At 46.6% G+C, this 21021-nt stretch overlaps 1 protein-coding gene across 5 annotated transcripts in view; it reads right to left on the reverse strand.

Moving 5' to 3' along the window:
* Nucleotides 1-183: 183 nt before the first annotated feature.
* Nucleotides 184-21021, reverse strand: part of ASCC2 (activating signal cointegrator 1 complex subunit 2) — a 35390-nt gene continuing 14552 nt past the window's right edge. For all 5 annotated transcript variants that reach the window (XM_087705619.1, XM_087705620.1, XM_087705622.1 and 2 more), the window contains 14 exons: nt 18730-18797; nt 18280-18390; nt 16593-16705; nt 14768-14842; nt 14058-14165; nt 12244-12312; nt 10347-10421; nt 8908-9082; nt 8023-8237; nt 5793-5912; nt 4619-4843; nt 3739-3835; nt 1474-1550; nt 184-565 (listed from right to left, as the gene is read on the reverse strand). In XM_087705619.1, coding sequence (XP_087561745.1) covers nt 394-565; nt 1474-1550; nt 3739-3835; nt 4619-4843; nt 5793-5912; nt 8023-8237; nt 8908-9082; nt 10347-10421; nt 12244-12312; nt 14058-14165; nt 14768-14842; nt 16593-16705; nt 18280-18390; nt 18730-18797 — 1700 coding nt within the window. In that variant the 3' untranslated portion in view covers nt 184-393. The remainder of the gene's footprint in view (nt 566-1473; nt 1551-3738; nt 3836-4618; nt 4844-5792; nt 5913-8022; nt 8238-8907; nt 9083-10346; nt 10422-12243; nt 12313-14057; nt 14166-14767; nt 14843-16592; nt 16706-18279; nt 18391-18729; nt 18798-21021) is intronic.

Raw genomic sequence — 21021 nt, forward strand, 5'->3', positions numbered from 1 at the left:
GGGGTTTCTATATCGGCTCACGGGAACTTTAGGTTCCGCCTGACTCTGCTGCCATCAGCATCTCTTCATAAAAGAGCCTTTCCACTTCTATCAAATGGGAGTCGAGGGTTTCACTTTCCTGGGAGACCAGACTGAGGTGGGTCTGACAGTTGAACGTATAAGGACAACTCAAAACAGCAAAGGTTTCCAGAGGAGCGATTTAAAAGAAAAGCATTTTTCAACACCACACAATTTCCACAACCCAGCCCTATTGCAGGTCTGTAATCCTTTGTTCTTGTGTGTAGATTTGTGCTTTCCTAGGAAACTCCTTTACAAAAGGCAAGGTGCTTTCTCTCTCTGTCTCTCTCTCTCCTGGGAGGAGGGGGACACAGGCCTCCCTGGCGCACCACTGTTTCAAGACGGAATCATGCCCTTGTTGCGCTTCCGGTCGGCCATTGCGCGTCTGTTGTGGTTCGCCCTCGCCCCTTTGCTGGCTTCTTTCTTCCGTCTCTCCTGCACGGTCTCTCGGCTTTGGCCACGGCCCTTGGCAGCGCCCGTCACGGCTGCTGAAGTATCTGGCTTTTGCCTGGAAGAGAAAACCGGGGAAAGCTGGTTAACTTCAACCAGCGAACTTTCACTGGGCTGACATGATAGCAGCATTCCAATATTTGAGGGACTGCCACAAAGAAGAAGAGAGAAGAGATAATAGAAAAGAATAGAATTAGAATTAATAGTATTAGAACGGAAGGGAAGAGAAGAGGGGAAGGGAAGAGAAGAGGGGAAGGGAACAGAAGGGGAAGCGAAGAGAAGAGGGGAAGGGAAGAGGGGAAGGGAAGAGAGGAGAAGAGGGGAAGGAAAAGAGAGAGGAAGGAAAGAGAAGAGGGGAAGGGAAGAGAGGAGAAGGGGAGAGATGAGGGGAAAGGAAGAGAAGAGGGGAAGGGAAGAGGGGAAAAGAGAGGGGAAGAGATGAGGGAAATGGAAGAGAAGGGAAGGGAAGAGGAGAAGGAAAGGGAAGAGGGGAAGGGAAGAGAAGGGGGAAGAGATGAGGGGAAGGGAAGAGAAGGGAAGGGAAGGGAAGAGAGGGGAAGGAAAGGGAAGGGAAGAGAGGGGAAGAGATGAGGGGAATGGAAAAGAAGGGAAGGGAAGAGAAGAGGGGAAGAGAGGAGAAGGAAAGGGGAAGGGAAGGGAAGAAGGGAAGAGATGAGGGGAAGGGAAGAGATGAGGGAAAGGGAAGGGAAGAGGGGAAGGGAACAGAAGAGAAGAGAGGGGAAGGGAAGAGAAGAAGGGAAGAGAAGAGAAGGGAATTCTTTATTGGCCAAGGGTGAATGGGCCCAATCCCTAGTATTCCATGATCTAAATATCTGGTGCCCTCTAATTTGCGTGGGAACCGCTCCTCCGAGCCAGCTTGGCAAATCGCAATCCTTGGCTGGACGCCTGGAACACGGCGCGAAGGTCAGGAGAGGGTGGGGTGGGGGGCTCTTGGGGGACCCTTACCCTTTTCTCGCCAGGAAGGTCGCCCGCCTGGCCTCAGCTCGCTCCCGCAGCACTGCTGGGTCTTGAACGAAGTGATCCTGTTCACAAAGGAAAAGAAAGAACATTGAGAAGCTTTGAGGCTCCTCTCCCTCCAATGTCCAAGGAAAAGATCGGGAGTGTTTCACGGTTTGGGACAGTGGCGCCATCCTGAAGGTGAGGATAGGGCGGGAATCTTGAGGCATTGATACCTGAAAATCGGTCATGGTGCATATTTCACTTGACTGCATCTCTGGATCTGGGTTCCTATCTGTAGACCAGGGATCCGCAACCTTTCGGACCTCAAGGACCACGAAATTCATAATTTTAAATCCCGCGGACCACTAATAGGATCTGCCGAATGACCAGGCAGGTGGGCGTGGCTAGGTGGTCATGTGACTGGGTGGGTGTGGCCAACTCGCTGTCACTCACATCGAGGGGCGCCTTGCCAGCCTCTACTGGCCCCTCCCCTCCCAGCCACTCCTCGCCTGCCCTCCTGGCCTCCTTAGGGCCCCCAACAGGGAGCAGTTGCTGGAGCTAAGCAGCCCCCAGGAGAAAGAGTTGGCAAAACAGCTCAATTCACATTGGATCTGACCAAGAAGGAGGCTCAGCAGAAGCACCTCACTGAGGACTAGGAGCATAGGCCTTCCAAGCAGAGGGAAGACCTGCGGGAGGGCAAGGCCAGGTGCCGGCGCCTGGAGGCTCAGCGGGCTGAGATGGTCAGCCAGTTCCAGGCCAGGATGCAGTCCCATTGGAACGAGGCCCTCCGGCTCTTTGCCATCAGCAATGCTTCCCTCCAGCCTTTGCCCAAAGCCCCCCAACAGGAGGCCAAAGCAGAACCCAAATTGGAATTCCTTCCCCCCTCCGACCCACACAAAAAGACCCCAAAGGGGGAGACTCCCTGCAACAACACAAGCGTTCATTGCACGTATCCATCCCAGGGGCCGCAGTTTGAGGACCCCTGATTTAGTGCAATATAAAAAAACGCAAATAATTTTTCTGCGGAGCACCAAACTTTCTTTTTCGTATCTACCGGTTCCTCCAGAGACATAGCAATCTTGAGAACAGGGGACTTGGTAAAATGTTAAGTGGCAGCCTTTGAGTGTCTACCATTAAACATTCTCCCTCCACGGATTGGAGCTGTCAACTCCATGGCATGTGGACACCTGACACCGGGACCCAAGGGACACCTGTATGGCCACCCACTGAGCCAGCTGCCTCGCGTTCTGGAAATGCAAACTTTCCCCAGGCTGATGGCACCGGAGGTTTCGTTCTGCAAGAGGAAACACCTTGACGACGGCTTTGTCAGGCTGGCCACCAGAGACAGGAGGGGGAAAACAGACATGGGGAACCAGGTATGTTCTGACCGAGGCTCCCCGAGAGCCTGAAGCAAACTCCTGATTGCAACGAAAAACCCTTTTATTAATTGACTGTGAATTCTGCTCATTCACATCCAGCCAAGTCTTTCGAGGGAGGATTTACGGTCACAGACCTTATCAGGCTTGGAGAGCTGCCAGGCCGATCTCTGCAGAACCTGGCAAGGAGTCTCGGAGAGTCACGAACCAATGAAGCGAACTAATGGTCTCCTGCAAACTCCACTCCCCTGTCGCTCCTCTTTTATTCCGTCTGGGAGGGGCCATTCATCGTCCACCTGTGGCCTGACTCCCAAATCAAACCCCTGTTCTTTAGCTCTTTCCTTCGTCTAGCCGCTCTGCGCTTGTGCACACTGGGAACAGGCTCCAGCTGTTCCTCTGCCTCACTGATGTCTGACTCCAAAGGCAGCTGATAACTGTCGGACGGCTCTGGCCCCCTCTCTGCCTCCGACACAGAGCCCTCCTCAGAGCCTTCCCCAGACTCCAGAACTGGCCCAGGTTCCTCCCCAACCCTCCTCACTCTCTGACTCTGCTGCCGCTGGCAGGCCACAACAGGGTCTTTCAATGCTCCTCCTTGTATGGTCAGGAAAGTTTCAGCCATGTCCCAAGTTATTCCTACTGCCAAGCTCCTGCCTTACCAGGGTCCAGTAAGGATTTTGTGCTGTGGCTACTTAAAAGAGACCCTAACGAAAGGGAAGAGGACCATTCTTAGAACATGGGGAAAGGCTCCTCATTTTGGAGTTCGCCAAAGTTCTCGCTCCAAATAAACCTCCGTTCTCGTCCGATCTCTCAGCGTCCGCCTCTCCTTTTTCCCGTCCAAAGAGCGCAGGATTGCTCCGTCACCTCCCTCCCTCCCTCCCGAATTCCAGACCATCACCTTGGTCGCCTCTTTGTCCTCCACCTCCTCTTCTTCCTCCTCCTCTTCCTCCTGCTCCTCCTCTTTGGGCCTCAGGACTTGAGGAATGGTGAACGGCCTTCAGGAAGATGGGAAGAACCCGCACCGTTAGACTCATCGCGAGCGGAATGGGAGATGACGCGCCGCGGCCCATGAGCCACAGCCAGTTTGCCACGAGCCGCCTTGTGCTGGGACAACCCGCCGTGCGACAATTCAACAATTTAAAATAGTTTTTTAAAAAATATTTTCACTTTTGTCGTTCCCATTTGGCTTCCTTTCTTTAATGGTTCTTTTACAGCATTTCTAATATTCCAGTACTTCAATATTAGTGTAATTCTTGTCCTGTGGCGAATTGGCTGTGGCAAATTGTCATAGAAACACCCCTCCCCCACACACACACCAACCCCCCCCCCCATTCATTTCTACTCCACATTCTTGGCTTTGTATGGCTAACTTGGCAAGGAGCCTCAGAGAATCACGAACCAATGAAGCGAACTAATGGTCTCCTGCAAACTCCACTCCCCTGTTGCTCCTCTTTTATTCCCTCTGGGAGGGGCCATTCACCGTCCGTCTGTGGGCTTACTCCCAAGGCAACCCGTTCTTTAGCTCTTCCCTTCGTCTGGCAACTCTGCGCATGTGCACACTGGGAACAGGCTCCAGCTGTTCCTCTGCCTCACTGATGTCCGACTCCGAAGGCAGCTGGTAACTGACATACGGCTCTGGCCCCCTCTCTGCCTCCGACACAGAGCCCTCAGCAGAGCCTTCCCCAGACTCCAGGACTGGCCCAGGTTCCTCCCCAACCCTCCCCACTGTCTGACTCTGCTGCCACAACAGTACGTGGCACAGATAGTCCCTCGCTTACCTTCTGCTGATCAGCTCATCGTCGGAGTCCACGTCATTTGCTCCCACCTGGTTGCCATCGTAGGTGTCATCGTATTCGTCCTCGTAATCCTCCTGGGAGAAGAGGCGGCCCCCGCTCGGTTCGGGGACCTCCTCGACCACCACGGAATATTGGCTGTAGCGTTCCCTCTGCTCCTGCACCAGGCGCTTGTCATTCAACAAGCTTTTTGTGGTGGCTTTGTCGCTCCTGGAAAAAAAACAGGAGAGGAATGCGAACAAAACTCGGATACAAAACTTGGGGGGACGAAAGGCCTCCTTTTATTTAAACATCTGACTTCTACCAACTGGAAAAGAAGAGCTCAGGGTTGAACTATGGGCTCCTTGGTGCTGTGCTGAGCTTGGTTGTTTTCTTGCAGATGTTTCGTTGCTCAAATTAGGCCACATCATTAGTGCTAGGAGGGAGTGGGGAGGGAGTGAAGAAGAGGAGGAGGAGGAGGGCTGTGGGCTCCTTGGTGCTCTCTGAGCTTGGTTGCTTTCTTTCAGGCGTTTCATTACCCAACTAAGTAACATCATCAGTGGTAGAAGGCAATGAGGTTCGTAGAAAAAAGGAGGAGGAGGAAGAGGGAGGACTGTGGGGTCCTTGGTGCTCTCTGAGCTTGATGGTTTTCTTGCAGACGTTTCATTACCAAATTAGGTAACATCGTCAGTGCTAGGAGTGGGGAGTGAGTGAAGAGGAGGAGGAGTATGGGTGTGTCTAGTCTGATGAAAAGAAGGACTAGGGGAGACATGATAGCAGTCTTCCAGTATCTCAGGGGCTGCCCCAAAGAAGAGGGAGTCAAGCTATTCTCCAAAGCACCTGAGGGCAGGACAAGAAGCAACGGGTGGAAACTAATCAAGGGAAGAAGCAACTTAGAAATAAGGAGGAATTTCCTGACCGTGAGAATAATTAATCAGTGGAACAGAATTTGCCTCCAGAAGTTGTGAATGCTCCAACACTGGACGTTTTTAAGAAGAATGTTGGATAACCATTTGTCTGACGTGGTGTAGGGTTTCCTGCCTAAGTGGGGGGGTTGGACTAGAAGACCTCCGAGGTCTCTTCCAACTCTGTTATTCTATATTCTATCTGTGGGACTTTGGGATTCTGGGAGCTGAACCTCCCCCTATCTGGATTGGATGGGAAACAGCGCAAAACTCACCTTTTGCCTTTCTGGATCCGAGAGACATCCACTGCGTCCTTGCTGAAAACATCAAACTCATCATCCTGGAACACGTTACATCGGGAAGTGACAAGCGGAGTCGGGTCTGGTTTCACAGGCCTGGCAGAAAGAGATTTTTTTAAAAAAAAGAAGGAGGAGGAAAAACAGCAGCAAAAGCCTTTCTTTTCCAGAAATACAAGACACGAATCTCTCAGGAAACACACTGCCGTTTTAGGGGTGCAAAACAGGTCCCTGAACGGGAGCCTGTGAGATGGAGTGCCGTAAGGAGGTGGATCTGCATATCCAAGAGAGGAAGAGGCAATTCAGCTGAGATATCAAGTGTGTGAGACAGAGGGAGAGGACAGTTCCTCCTCAAGAGTACCCAGAGTACCATATTTTTCAGCGTATAAGACGCACCAGAGTATAAGACGCACCAAGATTTTGAAGAGGCAAATTTTAAAAAAAAAAAGGTTTTGCACTCTGCAGACCTCCCGAAGATGGGCCCATTTTTTGTCAAAAAAAGGTCATGCATAGCCTTTAGGAGGCTTATAGAGTGCTCCTGAGGTCTGCCCCCCCCCCAAAACGAGCAAAAAAACGGCCCACTTTTTCACTTGTTTTTGCCCTCCCCAGCCCCCAGGAGCACTCTGGAAGCCTCCTAAAGGCTACGCACGGCCATTTTGCAAAGGGGGCGGGGTTTCAGGAGGCTAAAAATGCTGTTATCAGTCTATAAGACGCACCCAGATTTTCAACCTTTTTTGGGGGGGAGGTGTGTCTTATAGCAGTAGACTTATATACCGCTTCATAGGGCTTTCAGCCCTCTCTAAGCGGTTTACAGGGAGTCAGCATATTGCCCCCAACAATCTGGGTCCTCATTTTACCCACCTCGGAAGGATGGAAGGCTGAGTCAACCCTGAGCCGGTGAGATTTGAACCGCTGAACTGCTGATCTGCTGATCTAGCAGTAGCCTGCAGTGCTGCATTTAACCACTGCGCCACCTCAGCTTATACTCCGAAAATTACAGTAAGTTCTCATGTGTGGACAGGATGGGAGAAAGGGCTTCCTCAACATGTTCCAATGGGAAGACATGAGTTCTAATTGGGACTCTGTAGTTTCCTTCATCCTGCCCGCCGTTACTAGCAGATCCATTGGCTAAACTGTCCTAAGATTCCTTTGTATAACGACCGGGTTGCGATGCTAAGGAGCTCGAGGTTTGCCTGCTGCTGTCTCCGCTCTTGGCCGGAGTAAGTGTTAAGGAGCTCGGCTTGGAAGAATCACCCTGTGTGCTTCTTGGTTTGGGGACTGACACATGGGGGACTGAGGAATCCTGGGTGTTTGAAGTCCACACATGGCAGCTGAAGAATTTTGGGAGTTGAAGTCCACCCATGATGTGATGGAATGTGTTAAGGAGGTGGATCCCCAGGAAGGAGGGGCTGCATTCCAGAGGAGGAAGAGGCAACTCAGTCTGGATATTATGTGTGAGAGAAAGAAGGTGAGGGCAGCTCCTCCTCAAGAGTTCCCAGTGCATACTGTAGATGCAGAGAATAGAACTCTCCGTCTGGCAGGGATTCTGCCTACAGGTGTCAAACAATAAAGTGCCTGTTGATGAACACCAACTAGTAGTCAGAAGACATGATGAAATCTCCTTGATTTCACAACACATGGACAGACTCAATTGTAGTTTCCACTGGGAAACTGAGACCAGCCTAGATCAAACCAAGTCCGAAACCTTCAGAGAATTGCTGGAGGCCTGGCGTTCAGACAAATTCGTTTCGTTTCGTTTCCGTTTAATTTATTTGTATGCCGCCCTTTTCCCTGAAGGGACTCAGGGCGGCTCACAACTCAAAAGGGAGGGGAAATACAAACAGAGTAACAAAACATAAAACCATACATAGTTAAAAGCACAACAATCATACCATTCGAAGTGGGGCAACGAGCCTTTAGCCCCAGGCCTGTCGGAACAGCCAGGTTTTAAGGGCTATGCGGAAGGCCTGGAGGGTGGTGAGGGTACGAATCTCCACGGGGAGTTCGTTCCAGAGGGTCGGAGCAGCCACAGAGAAGGCTCTCCTCCGGGTAGTCGCCAGTCGACACTGGCCGGCTGATGGAATTCGGAGGAGGCCTCCGAACAGGCACACAGCCATCAACAGGCACACAGAGATCAAGGACATCTCCATGCTACTCAAAAGAGATTCACATCCTTGAATTAAAACAAACGACGCCCTTCCAACTTTACCGAGGCATGGTTCTGTCGAGCGTCTGTAGGGAGGCCGCCAACCTGTCCTCGAGAAGGTTGTTGATGACGTGCTCCACGTTGTAGCTGTACTCCTCCAAGCAAGCCAGGACAAAGCCTTCTCCAAGGTCAGGGAGCAGATCCTTCACCTGAGAGATCAGGGAATCCAGCTCTACGCCAGAGACGGTGGCGACGGGAGCTGCGGCTGCTCCTGCACACTAGAGAGATCAAATCAATAAGCCACGTTACATACACAAAGAGGATGAAAAAGTCCAACCGAGAAGCACCGGGAATCCATCTAAATCAAATGCAGCAACCATCCGCTACCACAAATTCTGATTTTCTGCCCCACTGCAAACCAGCGTCCATCCTTGGATGGACTTTTTCGCTCCGTAAAGTTATGGTAGATGCCTTCAGGGAGAAGGCATGCATTATTTCCTCTAAGACCCACACAAACTTTCATATATATTTCAAGCCTCCTCCTCTGGCCTGGCATCCTGTTCGAAATGGCCCTTCCAAAATTCTCAGTTGGCCAATGGCTGGCTTAGATAGGTCTCCTCCCTAGGTAAAAGGTTCCTCTCGCACATATGTGCTGGTTGTTCCTGACTCTAGGGAAGGATGTAGCATCAAGAGAACCACATCTCCAACATTTGGGTTGTAAATTCGGATACACAGAAGCCAATTTACTTGCATTTTTTACGTGCTTCCGAACTGCTAGGTTGGCAGAAGCTGGGACAAGTCACGGGAGCTCACTCCGTTACACGGCGCTGGGGATTCAAACAACCTTTCTGATTGACAAGCTCAGCGTCTTAGCCCCCGCCTCCCAAGGAGAAGGGCCTAAACCATCCATCTTTCTTGTAGGCTGATGCTCTGCTCCAAACAACTTACCTCCAAGTTATCCAGTTCCTCAAATTGTTCCGTTCGCTCTGAGGCCCCGGGGAGTGTAACGGTCCCGGATGTGGATTCAGAGATGGGTGGGTCTTGGGCCGTTTTTCTCCTCCTACCAGTTTTATCCCAGGCACTTTCCACGGCTTGCAAAATGTAAGAGGTTCGAGTTTCATCTCTGTCCAATGGCGTCAAGGGCAGATTCCTGATTCTCCATAGACACAGAACGTCCTATAGCCAATAGCGCTTAGACTTATATACCACTTCGCAGTGCTTTTCCAGCCCCTCTCTAAGTGGTTTACAGTCAGCCTCTTGGCCCCCCAACAATCTGGGTCCTCATTTGACCCACCTCGGAAGGAGGGAAGGCTGAGTCAACCTTGAGCCAGTCAGGATCGAACTCCTGGCAGTGGGCAGAGAGCCTGCAATACTCCTTTCTAATTACTGCATAGGAAGGAAGGGAAGGCGGGAAGGAAGGAAGGAAGGAAGGAAGGAAGGAAGGAAGGAAGGAAGGAGGGGAAGGCAGGAAGGAAGGGAAGGTGGGAAGGAAGGAAAAGGAAAAAGAAGTGCAAAGCAATAGCACTTAAACTTATATACCGCTTTACAGTCCTTTCCAGCCCTCTCTAAGCTATTTACAGAGTCAGCCTCTTGTCCCCCAACAATCTGGGTCCTCATTTGACCCACCTCGGAAGGAGGGAAGGCTGAGTCAACCTTGCACTGGTCAGGATCAAACTCCTGGCAGTCGGCAGAGTACGTCTGCAATACTGCATTCTAACAGGAAGGAAGGGAGGGAGGGAGGGGAAAGGAAAGAAAAGGAAGAAGGGAGGGAGGAAGGAAGGAAGGACACCCAGATTTATACACCGCTTCACAGTGCTTTCCAGCCCTTTCTAAGCGGTTTGCAGAGTCAGCCTTTTGCCCCCAACCATCTGGGTCCTCCTTTTACCCACCTCGGAAGGATGGAAGGCTGAGTCAACCGGAAGGAAGGAAGGGAGGGAGGGAGAGAGGGAGGGAGGGGGTGAGGGAGAGAGGGAGGGAGGAAGGACAATAGCACTTAGACTTATATATCACTTCACAGTACTTTCCGCCCCTCTCTAAGCAGTTTACAGAATCAGCCTCTTGCCCCCAACCATCTGGGTCCTCATTTTATCCACCTCGGAAGGACAGAAGGCTGAGTCAACCTTGAGCCGATCAGGATCAAACTCTTGGCAGTGGGCAGAGTTAGCCTGCAATGCTGCATTTTAACCACTGCCCCACCAAGGCTTCAATAGTAGCTCTGTTGCTACAGGTAGCTCTCGACTTAACAACTGTTCATTTAGTGACCAACGTTACAACAGCACAAAAGAGACTTATGACCGTTTCCCCACACTTATGACCACCGCAGCATCCCCATGGTCACGTGATGGAAATGGACAGAGCTAAGCATTCACATCCGTGCCAAAGGATACAGGGCTGAAGAGGCTTGTTGGAGGAGGCTGACATCATCTGCCAGAGGGAACATCTCATCATAATCTCGGAGGAATCTGAAATAGCAGAGTAACAGAATAACAAAAGGGATCATAGAGACTTTCTACTCCAACCATATGTCCTTTCAGACAAAGGGCTGTCCAATCTCTTCTTAAAAACCTCCAGTGTTGGACATCCACAACTTCTGGAAGAAAACCATTCCACTGATTTAACTGATTTCTCCTGAAGTACACTGAGAGCATCTGCACCAAAGACAAATTCCTTGTATGTCCAATCACACTTTGGCCAATAAAGAATTCTACTCTTTCTAATTCTGTTCTTATTCTATTCTATCCCATTCCATTCCCCTTCCTTCTTTCCTTATTCTATTCTGTTCTATTCCTATTCCATTCCATTCCATTCTGTTCTATATCTATTCCATTCCATTCTCCTTCCTTTTTTCCTTATTCTATTCCGTTCAATTCTCCTTCTTTCCTTCCTTATTCTATTGTATTCTGCTCTGTTCTGTTCCATTCCATTCTCTACTTTCCTTATTCTATTCTATTCCATTCTATTTTCTTTCCTTATTCTATTCCATTCCATTCCATTCTCTTATTTCCTTATTCTATTCCATTCCATTCTTTCCTTATTCTATTCTATTCTATTCTATTCTATTCTTTCCTTGTCTTCTCTTCCATTCTCTTCTTTCCTTATTCTATTCTATCCCATTCCATTCTATTTTCTTTCCTTATTCTATTCTATTCCATTCCATTTTTTCCTTATTCTATTCTATTCCATTCTATTTTCTTTCCTTATTCTATTCCATTCCATTCCATTCTCTTATTTCCTTATTCTATTCCATTCCATTCTTTCCTTATTCTATTCTATTCTATTCTTTCCTTGTCTTCTCTTCCATTCTCTTCTTTCCTTATTCTATTCTATCCCATTCCATTCTATTTTCTTTCCTTATTCTATTCTATCCCATTCCATTCTATTTTCTTTCCTTATTCTATTCTATTCCATTCCATTTTTTCCTTATTCTATTCTATTCCATTCTCTTCTTTCCTTATTCTCTTCTCTTCCATTCCCTTCTTTCCTTATTCTATTCTATTCCATTCTATTCCATTCTCTTCTTTCCTTATTCTATTCTATTCTATTCCATTCCATTCTCTTCTTTCCTTATTCTCTTCTATTCCATTCTCTTCTTTCCTTATTCTCTTCTCTTCCATTCCATTCTCTTCTTTCCTTATTCTCTTCTATTCCATTCCATTCTCTTCTTTCCTTATTCTATTCTATTCCATTCCATTCTTTCCTTATTCTATTCTATTCTATTCCATTCCATTCTCTTCTTTCCTTATTCTATTCTATTCCATTCTATTCCATTCTCTTCTTTCCTTATTCTCTTCTCTTCCATTCCATTCTCTTCTTTCCTTATTCTATTCTATTCCATTCCATTCTTTCCTTATTCTATTCTATTCTATTCCATTCTCTTCTTTCCTTATTCTATTCTATTCTATTCTATTCTATTCCATTCCATTCTATTTTCTTTCCTTATTCTATTCTATTCCATTCCATTCTCTTCTTTCCTTATTCTATTCTATTCCATTCTATTCCATTCTCTTCTTTCCTTATTCTCTTCTCTTCCATTCCATTCTCTTCTTTCCTTATTCTATTCTATTCTATTCTATTCTATTCACTGGCTTTTTTGAGTGGAGTGTGGCTTCTCATGTTTTATGAACTCAGCCTTTTTTAATTCATCGGTTTGCACACATTTAAGAAAGGGATTCATTTAAGGATGTGGCATATACAGGGTCATATTAATCTCCCGAGACCGAAAGGGCGGCACGGCAGAAAATTTGCAGTTAAACAATGTTCCAGAGTTGCATCCAGATCTCTCACCTCGTCTCCTGAAGCACGGAGGTGAAGATCTGCAGGAACTCTTCAATGTACGCCTGGATGTTGTCACAGCTGTAAGAACAAGGTCCATGGGGGCAGATAATCGGTTAAAATGATCCAGGCAGAGAATTCATGTTGACCTACTTCTAATGCTTGAAGCAAAGTTAACGGTTCCCCTTGCACATATGTGCTAGTCATTCCCGAATCTAGGGGGCGGCGCTCATCTCCATTTCAAAGCCGAAGAGCCAGCGCTGTCTGAAGACGTCTCTGTGGTCATGTGGCCGGCATGACTCAACACCGAAGGCGCACGGAACGCTGTTCCCTTCCCACCAAAGGTGGTCCCTATTTTTCTACCTGCATTTTTTACGTGCTTTTGAACTGCTAGGTTGGCAGAAGCTGGGACAAGTAACGGGAGCTCACTCCGTTACGCGGCGCTAGGGATTCGAACTGCTGAACTGCCGATCTTTCTGATCGATAAGCTCAGTGTCTTAGCCCCTGAGCCCCCGCGTCTCATTCAGAGGTGGGTTCCTACCAGTTCGCACCAGTTCGATAGAACCGGTTCGTCAAATCTACCGAACCGGTTAGAAGAGGTTCCACCAGAAAGCAGGCCACACCTACAGAAGAGGCTCCAAAATTTTTTGAAACCCACCACTGACGCGCACACACACACACACACACACACACACACACACATAGACAGACACACAGAGAAAGAGAAAGAAAGGAAGAAAGAAAGAAATAAAAAAAGAAAAAAGGAAGAAAAAGTGAGAGAGAGACGAAAGAAAAAAAGGAAAAAGGAACAGAGACAAAAGGAAGAGAGAGAGAGAGAAAGGAAGAAAGAAATAAAAAAAGAAAAAAGAAAGAAAAAGTGAGAGAGAGACGAAAGAAAAAAGGGAAAAAGGGACAGAGAGACAAAAGTAAGGAAAGAGAGAAAGAGAAAGAGAAAGAAAGAAATAAAGAAAAAAGAAAAAGTGAGAGAGAGACAAAAGAAAAAAAGGAAAAAGGGACAGAGAGACAAAAGGAAGGAAAGAGAGAGAGAGAAAGCGAAAGAAAGGAAGAAAGAAACAAATAAAAAAAGAAAAAAGAAAGAAAAAGTGAGAGAGACAAAAGAAAAAAAGGAAAAAGGGGCAGAGAGACAAAAGGAAGGAAAGAGAGAAAGCGAAAGAAAGGAAGAAAGAAAAAAAGAAAAAAAGAAAGGAAAAGTGAGAGAGAGACAAAAGAAAAAAAGGAAAAAGGGACAGACAAAAGGAAGGAAAGAGAGAGAGAAAGAGAAAGAAAGGAAGAAAGAAAGAAATAAAAAAAGAAAAAGTGAGAGAGACAAAAGAAAAAAAGGAAAAAGGGACAGACAAAAGGAAGAAAAGAAAGAGAGAGAGAGAGAGAGAGAGAGAGAGAGAGAGAGAGAAAACACATGGCCGGCAAGCCACTCCCACCAGGTCACATGGCCAGCAAGCCACTCCCACAAAGGAGGCCACACCCACAGAGTAGGTTCGAAAAATTTTTGAAACCCACCACTGGTCCCATTGCTTTAAGGAAAAGGGGATTCTAAAACGGAGGTCAGTGCAGCTCCTGGTTTTGGTTTTTTCACCCTGACTGCTAAACTAATCCATGAAGTTACTTAAAGCCACGACTCCCAGAATCCCCAGCTGCGCTGTTCGTCATAGGATTTATCCTCCAGACCCCTTATCCTCTTCATTCCTCTCCTCCGCACTCTTTCTGGGGCGTCAACATCTGCTTCGTATCATTTCGTGTTGCTTCTTCGACGGGGGGAAAAGGGGACATCCCCCAACTTCGGGGCGAGTTTCGGCGAGGTGGAATACCTGCTTTCCAAAATGGGCTGGAGGCACAGCTGGTGGATCACCAGGTGAAACATCTCCACCATCTTCTTCCGTGAGTGAGACAGCCTCCTCCATAAATCCGACAGTGTCCTGTAAAGGGCAGAAATGGCTCGGTTGTTGTTGTTTTTTTGGCAGGCGTTTCATCACCCAACTAAGTAACGTCATCAGTGCTAGAAGAGAATGGGCAGAGAGGAAGAGGGAGGAGGAGCAGGAGGAGGAAAAGGATTGTGGGGGACTTAGTATTCTCTGAGTTTTCTTGTTTTCTTGCAGATGTTTCTTCACCCAACTAGGTAACGTCATCAGTGAGAACACCTCCTGATGTTACCTAGGTGGGTGATGAAATCCTTGCAAGAAATGCACTAAATTCACAGAGCACCAAAGGGTGGGGAGGAAGAGGAGGAGGAGGAGGAGGAGGAGGAGGAGGAGGAGGAGGAAGAAGAAGAAGAAGACTAGAGTCCTCATTGCTCTCTGAGCTTGGTTCTTTCACCATCACTGATCTAGACAGTCATGGACATGACTCCAAGACCTTCGAGGCTTTAAAAGGTAGGAGAACCGGATCAAAATGTGTGCCCCAAAACCCACCCCCCACCCCCAAGCTGGCTCAAACACATCCCCGGTACCCTTCAAAGCCGGGCAGAGCGAAAAACGACAGGGAAGGATGAAAAACGAGGCTGTTGCGCCCAACCACGGACCTGATATTTTCAGGGTGCCGTTTCTTGATAGCGGATTCCAGCTCGGGGATCACCAGCTCGTAAAAAGCAGCCAGCCTGCCAACACAAGGAACGAAGGAGGCTTTTAACGAACGGCCAATCGAATGGCCAGAGGTAGGTGGGGTGGGGGGAGGGGAGATGGGGAGGGGGAATGTTATGATGGATCTCAGAAGATTCCAGAGAAACCAAGAGCACTGTGCCCTACGGGCAGCAAAGTTCAGATTCAACTCCAAAACATAAAAAAATAAAGCTGCTGGTTCTGTTCTACAGAGGAAGGATTGAGTCTCTCATCTGCACCTCTAAAACTGTCTGGTTTGGCTCTGCAACCCAACAAGACAGACGGAGACGTCAGAGGAGAATCAGAATGGCAGAAAGAAACAATGGCTGCCAACCTGCCTTCTGTTGAGGACCTGCGCACTGCAGGAGTCAAAAAGAGGGCTGTGAAAATATCTACAGACCCCTCGCATCCTGGACGTAAATTGTTTCAACTCCTGCCCTCAAAATGATGCTATAGAGCACTGCACACCAGAACAACTAGACACAAGGACAGTTTTCCCCCGAATGCCATCACTCTGCTTAACAACGAATTCCCACAACGCTGTCAATAATTTACTATTCTTCTCTCCCTTCCTGGTATCTATCTGTCCCCACTTCTGCCTATAACCATGTTGCCTGAAACCATCTTTCAATTTATATTATTTGTTTCCTGGTAAGATTTGATAGCTTATTACTAACCTTGACTATCACTAAGTGTTGTATCTTTTTATTCTTGATGAATGTATTTTTATTCGCCTTATGTACACTGAGAGCATCTGCACCAGAGACAAATTCCTTGTGTGTCTAACCACACTTGGCCAATAAAGAATTTTATTCTATTCCATTCCATTCTCCTTCATTCTATTCTATTCTATTCTCCTTCTTTCTATTCTATTCTATTCTTTTTCTATATTCTATTCTATTCTATTCTTTTTCTATATTCTATTCTATTCCATTCTATTCTGTTCTCCTTCATTCTATTCTATTCTATTTCTATATTTGATTCTATTCCATTCTATTGTTCTCCTTCATTCTATTCTATTCTCCTTCTTTCTATTCTATTCTATTCTTTTTCTATATTCTATTCTATTCCATTCTATTCTGATCTCCTTCATTCTATTCTATTCTTTTTCTCTATTCTATTCCATTCTTTTCTGTTCTCCTTCATTCTATTCTATTCTTTTTCTATATTCTATTCTATTCCATTCTATTCTGATCTCCTTCATTCTATTCTATTCTATTCTATTCTTTTTCTATATTCTATTCTATTCCATTCTATTCTGTTCTATTCTTTTTCTATATTCTATTCTATTTCATTCTATTCTATTCTCCTTCATTCTATTCTATTCTTTTTCTATATTCTATTCTATTCTTTTTCTATTCTATTCTCCATTCTATTCTATTCTATTCTTTTTCTATATTCTGTCCTACTCCATTCTATTCTATTCTCCTTTATTCAATTCTATTCTTTTTCTATATTCTCTTCTATTCTTTTTCTATTCTATTCTATTCTTTTTCTATATTCTATTCCATTCTATTCTATTTTCCTTCATTCTATTCTATTCTAAAAAAGAAAAAAGTCGCTGTGGATTGAGACCAACCAGCCCAAGGAGGTCTGTTTCCCCTCAAATGAAAACCACCCCACTTTGAAAAGGGGCTCCATACAAAAGGCTTCAGAGGGACATATGGGAACCCCACGGCTTGGATATTTCTCAAACCGGCCTTTTCTGCCGAAAGAAAGAAACACCCCCGAGGCAGCCTAACAGAATACCTGAAACAGAAGTCGTGCTTCTGGAAAGTCTGGGAAGCCGAGGGAAAGATATCGAGAAAGGCCCACAGGGTGATGCAGCTGTCGCACACGTAGAGGATGATATCTTTCAGCTCCTAGGAGGGGAGAGAGAGAGAAAAAGGGCATTTCCTGAATTTGGGCTCCAAATAGAAGGGAACAGGACTGGTGTTCACTTACCTTCCCCGACGGTTTGCAAATGGGAGGGCACATCCCCACGTCCGCACATGCGCTCAGCCTTCCACGCATGCACTTTGGCTAAAAAAGGGGCTTGAATGGGATGGCATAGAGCCGGGGCGTACAGCATCCTAAAAAGCAGAGACATCCCCCTGCCAACACAAGTGCGTCTATTCAAGGCTGTGGTTTTCCCTGTTGCAATGGATGGCTGTGAAGGTTGGACCCTAAGGAAGGCTGAGCACCAAAGAATGGAGGCCTTTGAGCTCTGGTGCTGGAGAAGAAGACTCCTGCACTGAGTCCCTTGGACTGCAAGGCCATCCAACCGGTCAGTCCTAGAGGAGATCAACCCTGGCTGCTCTTTAGAAGGCCAGATCCTGAAGAGGAAACTCAAAGACTTTGGCCACCTAATGAGAAGGAAGGAAGCCAAAGAATGGAGGCCTTTGAACTCTGGTGCTGGAGAAGACTCCTGCATTGAGTCCCTTGGACTCCAAGGCCATCCAACCGGTCAGTCCTAGAGGAGGTCAACCCTGGCCGCTCTTTAGAAGGCCAGATCCTGAAGAGGAAACTCAAAAGACTTTGGCCACCTAATGAGAAGGTGGAAGGACTCCCTGGAGAAGAGCCTCGTGCTGGGAACGATGGAGGGCAAAAGAAGATAGATAGATCACAATGGACAACAACATAGGAAAGATGAGATGATAGATAGATAGATAGATAGATAGATAGATAGATAGATAGATAGATAGATTAGATGGAAAGAAAGAAAGAAAGAAAGAAAGAAAGAAGAAAGAAAGAAAGAAAGAAAGAAAGAAAGAAAGAAAGAAAGAAAGAAAGAAAGAAAGAAAGAAAAAAAGATGGACTGCAAGGCCATCCAAGCGGTCAGTCCTAGAGGAGATCAACCCTGGCCGCTCTTTAGAAGGCCAGATCCTGAAGAGGAAACTCAAAAGACTTTGGCCACCTAATGAGAAGGTGGAAGGACTCCCTGGAGAAGAGCCTCGTGCTGGGAACGATGGAGGGCAAAAGAAGAAGAAGGAGACGGCGGAGAAGGAGGTGGCTGGATGGAGTCACCGAAGCAGCCAGCTTGAGCTTCAATGGACTCCAGAGAATAGGAGAGGACAGGAAGGCCTGGAGGAACGTTGTCCATGGGGTCACGATGGGTCGGACACAACTTCACAACTAACAACAACAACATAGAAAAGATGAGATGAGAAGATAGATAGATAGATAGATAGATAGATAGATAGATAGATAGATACATACATAGATAGATAGAAAGGAAAGAAAGAAAGAAAGAAAGAAAGAAAGAAAGAAAGAAAGAAAGAAAGAAAGAAAGAAAAAGAAAGAAGGAAAGAAAAGAAAAGAAAAGATGGACTGCAAGGCCATCCAACCGATCAGTCCTAGAGGAGATCAACCCTGGCTGCTCTTTAGAAGGCCAGATCCTGAAGAGGAAACTCAGATACTGGATGTATTTGGGGGTAGAAAGGAAGACGGCCCTCACCTGCAAAGGGAGTCCCTTGGGAGTCATCCTGACTCTCTCCTCCAACTTCTGTGGACTAGCTGAAGCTCCTTCGCCTTGCAAGCCACAGGCACTCTGGATGTTGCTGAACACCTGGAAGGCAAAGGACAAGTGGGTCACGAGAGAAAGAGAATATGGGTAGCTGAGGGTTGAACTGTGGGGTCCCTGGTGTGCTCTGAGCTGGGTGGTTTTCTTGCAGATGCTTCATTACCTTGCTAGGTAATATCATCAGTGCCAGAAGGAGGAGGAGGAGGGGGAGGAGAATGACTGTGGGGGTGCTCTCTGAGCTTGGTTCTTTTTTGTGTAGATGTTTCATTACCCTGCTAGGTAACATCATCAGTGCTAGGAGGAGGAGGAGGAGGAGCCATAAACAGCAGGTATTATATATTGTCTCTGAGTAGCTCTCAAATATCCCCAGAGAAGCCAACTAACCTGAAGAATTGTAGGCATGGTTTCATCCAAATCACTGAAGTAACTTGACTGTTGGTTAAAGATGTTTCCTGTGAACAGGGTGGAGAGGGAGAGGGAGGGAGGGAGGGAGGGAGGGAGGGAGGGAGAGCGAGAGAGCGAGAGAGCGAGAGAGCGAGAGAGAGAGAGAGAGAGAGAGAGAGAGAGAGAGAGAGAGAGAGAGAGAGAGAGAAAGGCTGCTCATTCACATCCAGCAAAGTCTTTCCAGGGAGGATTTACGGTCACAGACCTTATCTGGCTTGGAGAGCTGCCAGGATGATCTCTGCAGAACTTGGCAAGGAGTCCCAGAGAGTCACGAACCAATTAAGTGAACTAATTGTCTCCTGCAAACTCCACTCCCTTTTCGCTCCTCTTTTATTTCCTCTGGGAGGGGTGCGAGGGTCTTGTAACTTGACAGCTTTAAGACTTGCGTGTTTCAAATGCCAGAGTTCCTGAGACAACATGACTGGAGGAGGAATTCTGGGAGTTGAAGTCCACAAGTCTTAAAGCTGTCAACTTTGAACACCCCTGGGGTGTGTTTTTTTCTAAAGGGTTAGGGGTGCAAGGATCTTGTAACTTGACAGCTTTAAGACCTGCGTGCTTCAAATACCAGAGTTCCTGAGCCAACATGACTGGAGGAGGAATTCTGGGAGTTGAAGTCCACAAGTCTTAAAGCTGTCAAGTTTGAACACCCCTTGCGGTTTTTTTTTCTAAAGGGTTAGGGGTACAAGGGTCTTGTAACTGGACAGCCAGAGATCCTGAGCCAACATTTTGGTTGCTAAGAAAGAGCGTCGTTAAGTGAGTTTCACCACATTTTACAAGTTGGCCACGCCCACCCAGTCACATGGCTGGCAAGCCACTCCCACAAAGCAGGTCACAACTACAGAAGAGGTTCTAAAACATTTTGAAACCCACCACTGGCCTACGCTGACTTCCCAAAATGAGCAACGTTATCCGATGTTCGACGCATGACTGAACAGTACCTTGAAAAGGTCGGTCAGTATTAATTCTCTTTTGAAAATCATCTCCAGGTAGGGAGCCAAACTAATAATTGAAAGAGGTGGTTCCTTTAGTTCAGTGAGGGATATTCAAATATTCCGTCTCATTGAATTGAATAATCATGCATTTCGCTGAGCGATAGGTGGTGTGTGTGTGTTTTAATGATGCCTGGGTTTAATTTTCATCAGGATATTCCAGAAGGTGTACAAAATCCTTATTAAACTAAGCAAATATTCACTGGGCCAACGTATTCCAGGCAAGAAGCTGCCTTCCATGATCAGTACAGATATGTACGTAAAACTATAATTACACTGTGTTCTTTTTTTAAACAATCATCTCAAGATAGGGAGCCAAACAAATAATTGAAGAAGAGTAAGGTAGCTACTTTAATTCAGTGAGTGATATCCAAATATTCCGTCTCACTGAACTGAATAATCATGCATTCCGCTGAGCGATAGGTGATGTTTTTAAATGATCCCTAGGTTTAATTTTCATCAGGATATTCCAGAAGGTGTACAAAATCCTTATTAAACTAAACAAATATTCACTGGGCCAACGTATTCCAGGCAAGAAGCTGCCTTCTGTGATCAGTACAGATATGTACATAAAAATATAACTATACTATGTTCTTTTTGAAAAATCATCTAAAGATAGGGAGTCAGACAAATAATTGAAAAAGGGTAAGGTAGCTACTGTAATCTAGAAAGACTCTAGACTCTAGAAAGAGTGCAGAGAAGAGCAACAAAGAGGATTAGGGGACTGGAGACTAAAACATATGAAGAACGGTTGCAGGAACTGGGTAGGTCTGGTTTAATAGAAATAAGGACTAGCGGAGACATGATAGCAGTCTTCCAATATCTCAGGGGTTGCCACAAAGAAGAGGGAGTCAAGCTATTCTCCAAGGCACCTGAAGGCAGAACAAGAAGCAATGGGTGGAAACTAATCAAGGAGAGAAGCAACTTAGAACTGAGGAGGAATTTCCTGACAGTGAGAACAATTAATCAGTGGAACAGAAGTTGCCTCCAGAAGTTGTGAATGCCCCAACACTGGAAGACTTTAAGATGATGTTGGATATCCATTTGTCTGAAACGGTATAGGGTTTCCTGCCTAGGCAGGGGGTTGGACTAGAAGACCTCCAAGGTCCCTTCCAACTCTGCTATTGTATTGTATTGTATTGTATTGTATTGTATTGTATTGTATTGTATTGTATTGTATTGTATTGTATTGTATTGTATTGTATTGTATTGTAAAACCACCACTTCCTACATCCAGCCAGAG

The sequence above is a fragment of the Thamnophis sirtalis genome, unplaced genomic scaffold (genome assembly GCF_051295495.1).
Source record: "Thamnophis sirtalis isolate CommonGarterSnake01/CBP01778 unplaced genomic scaffold, rThaSir2_p1.2 scaffold_2, whole genome shotgun sequence".
Classification (NCBI taxonomy): domain Eukaryota; kingdom Metazoa; phylum Chordata; class Lepidosauria; order Squamata; family Natricidae; genus Thamnophis; species Thamnophis sirtalis.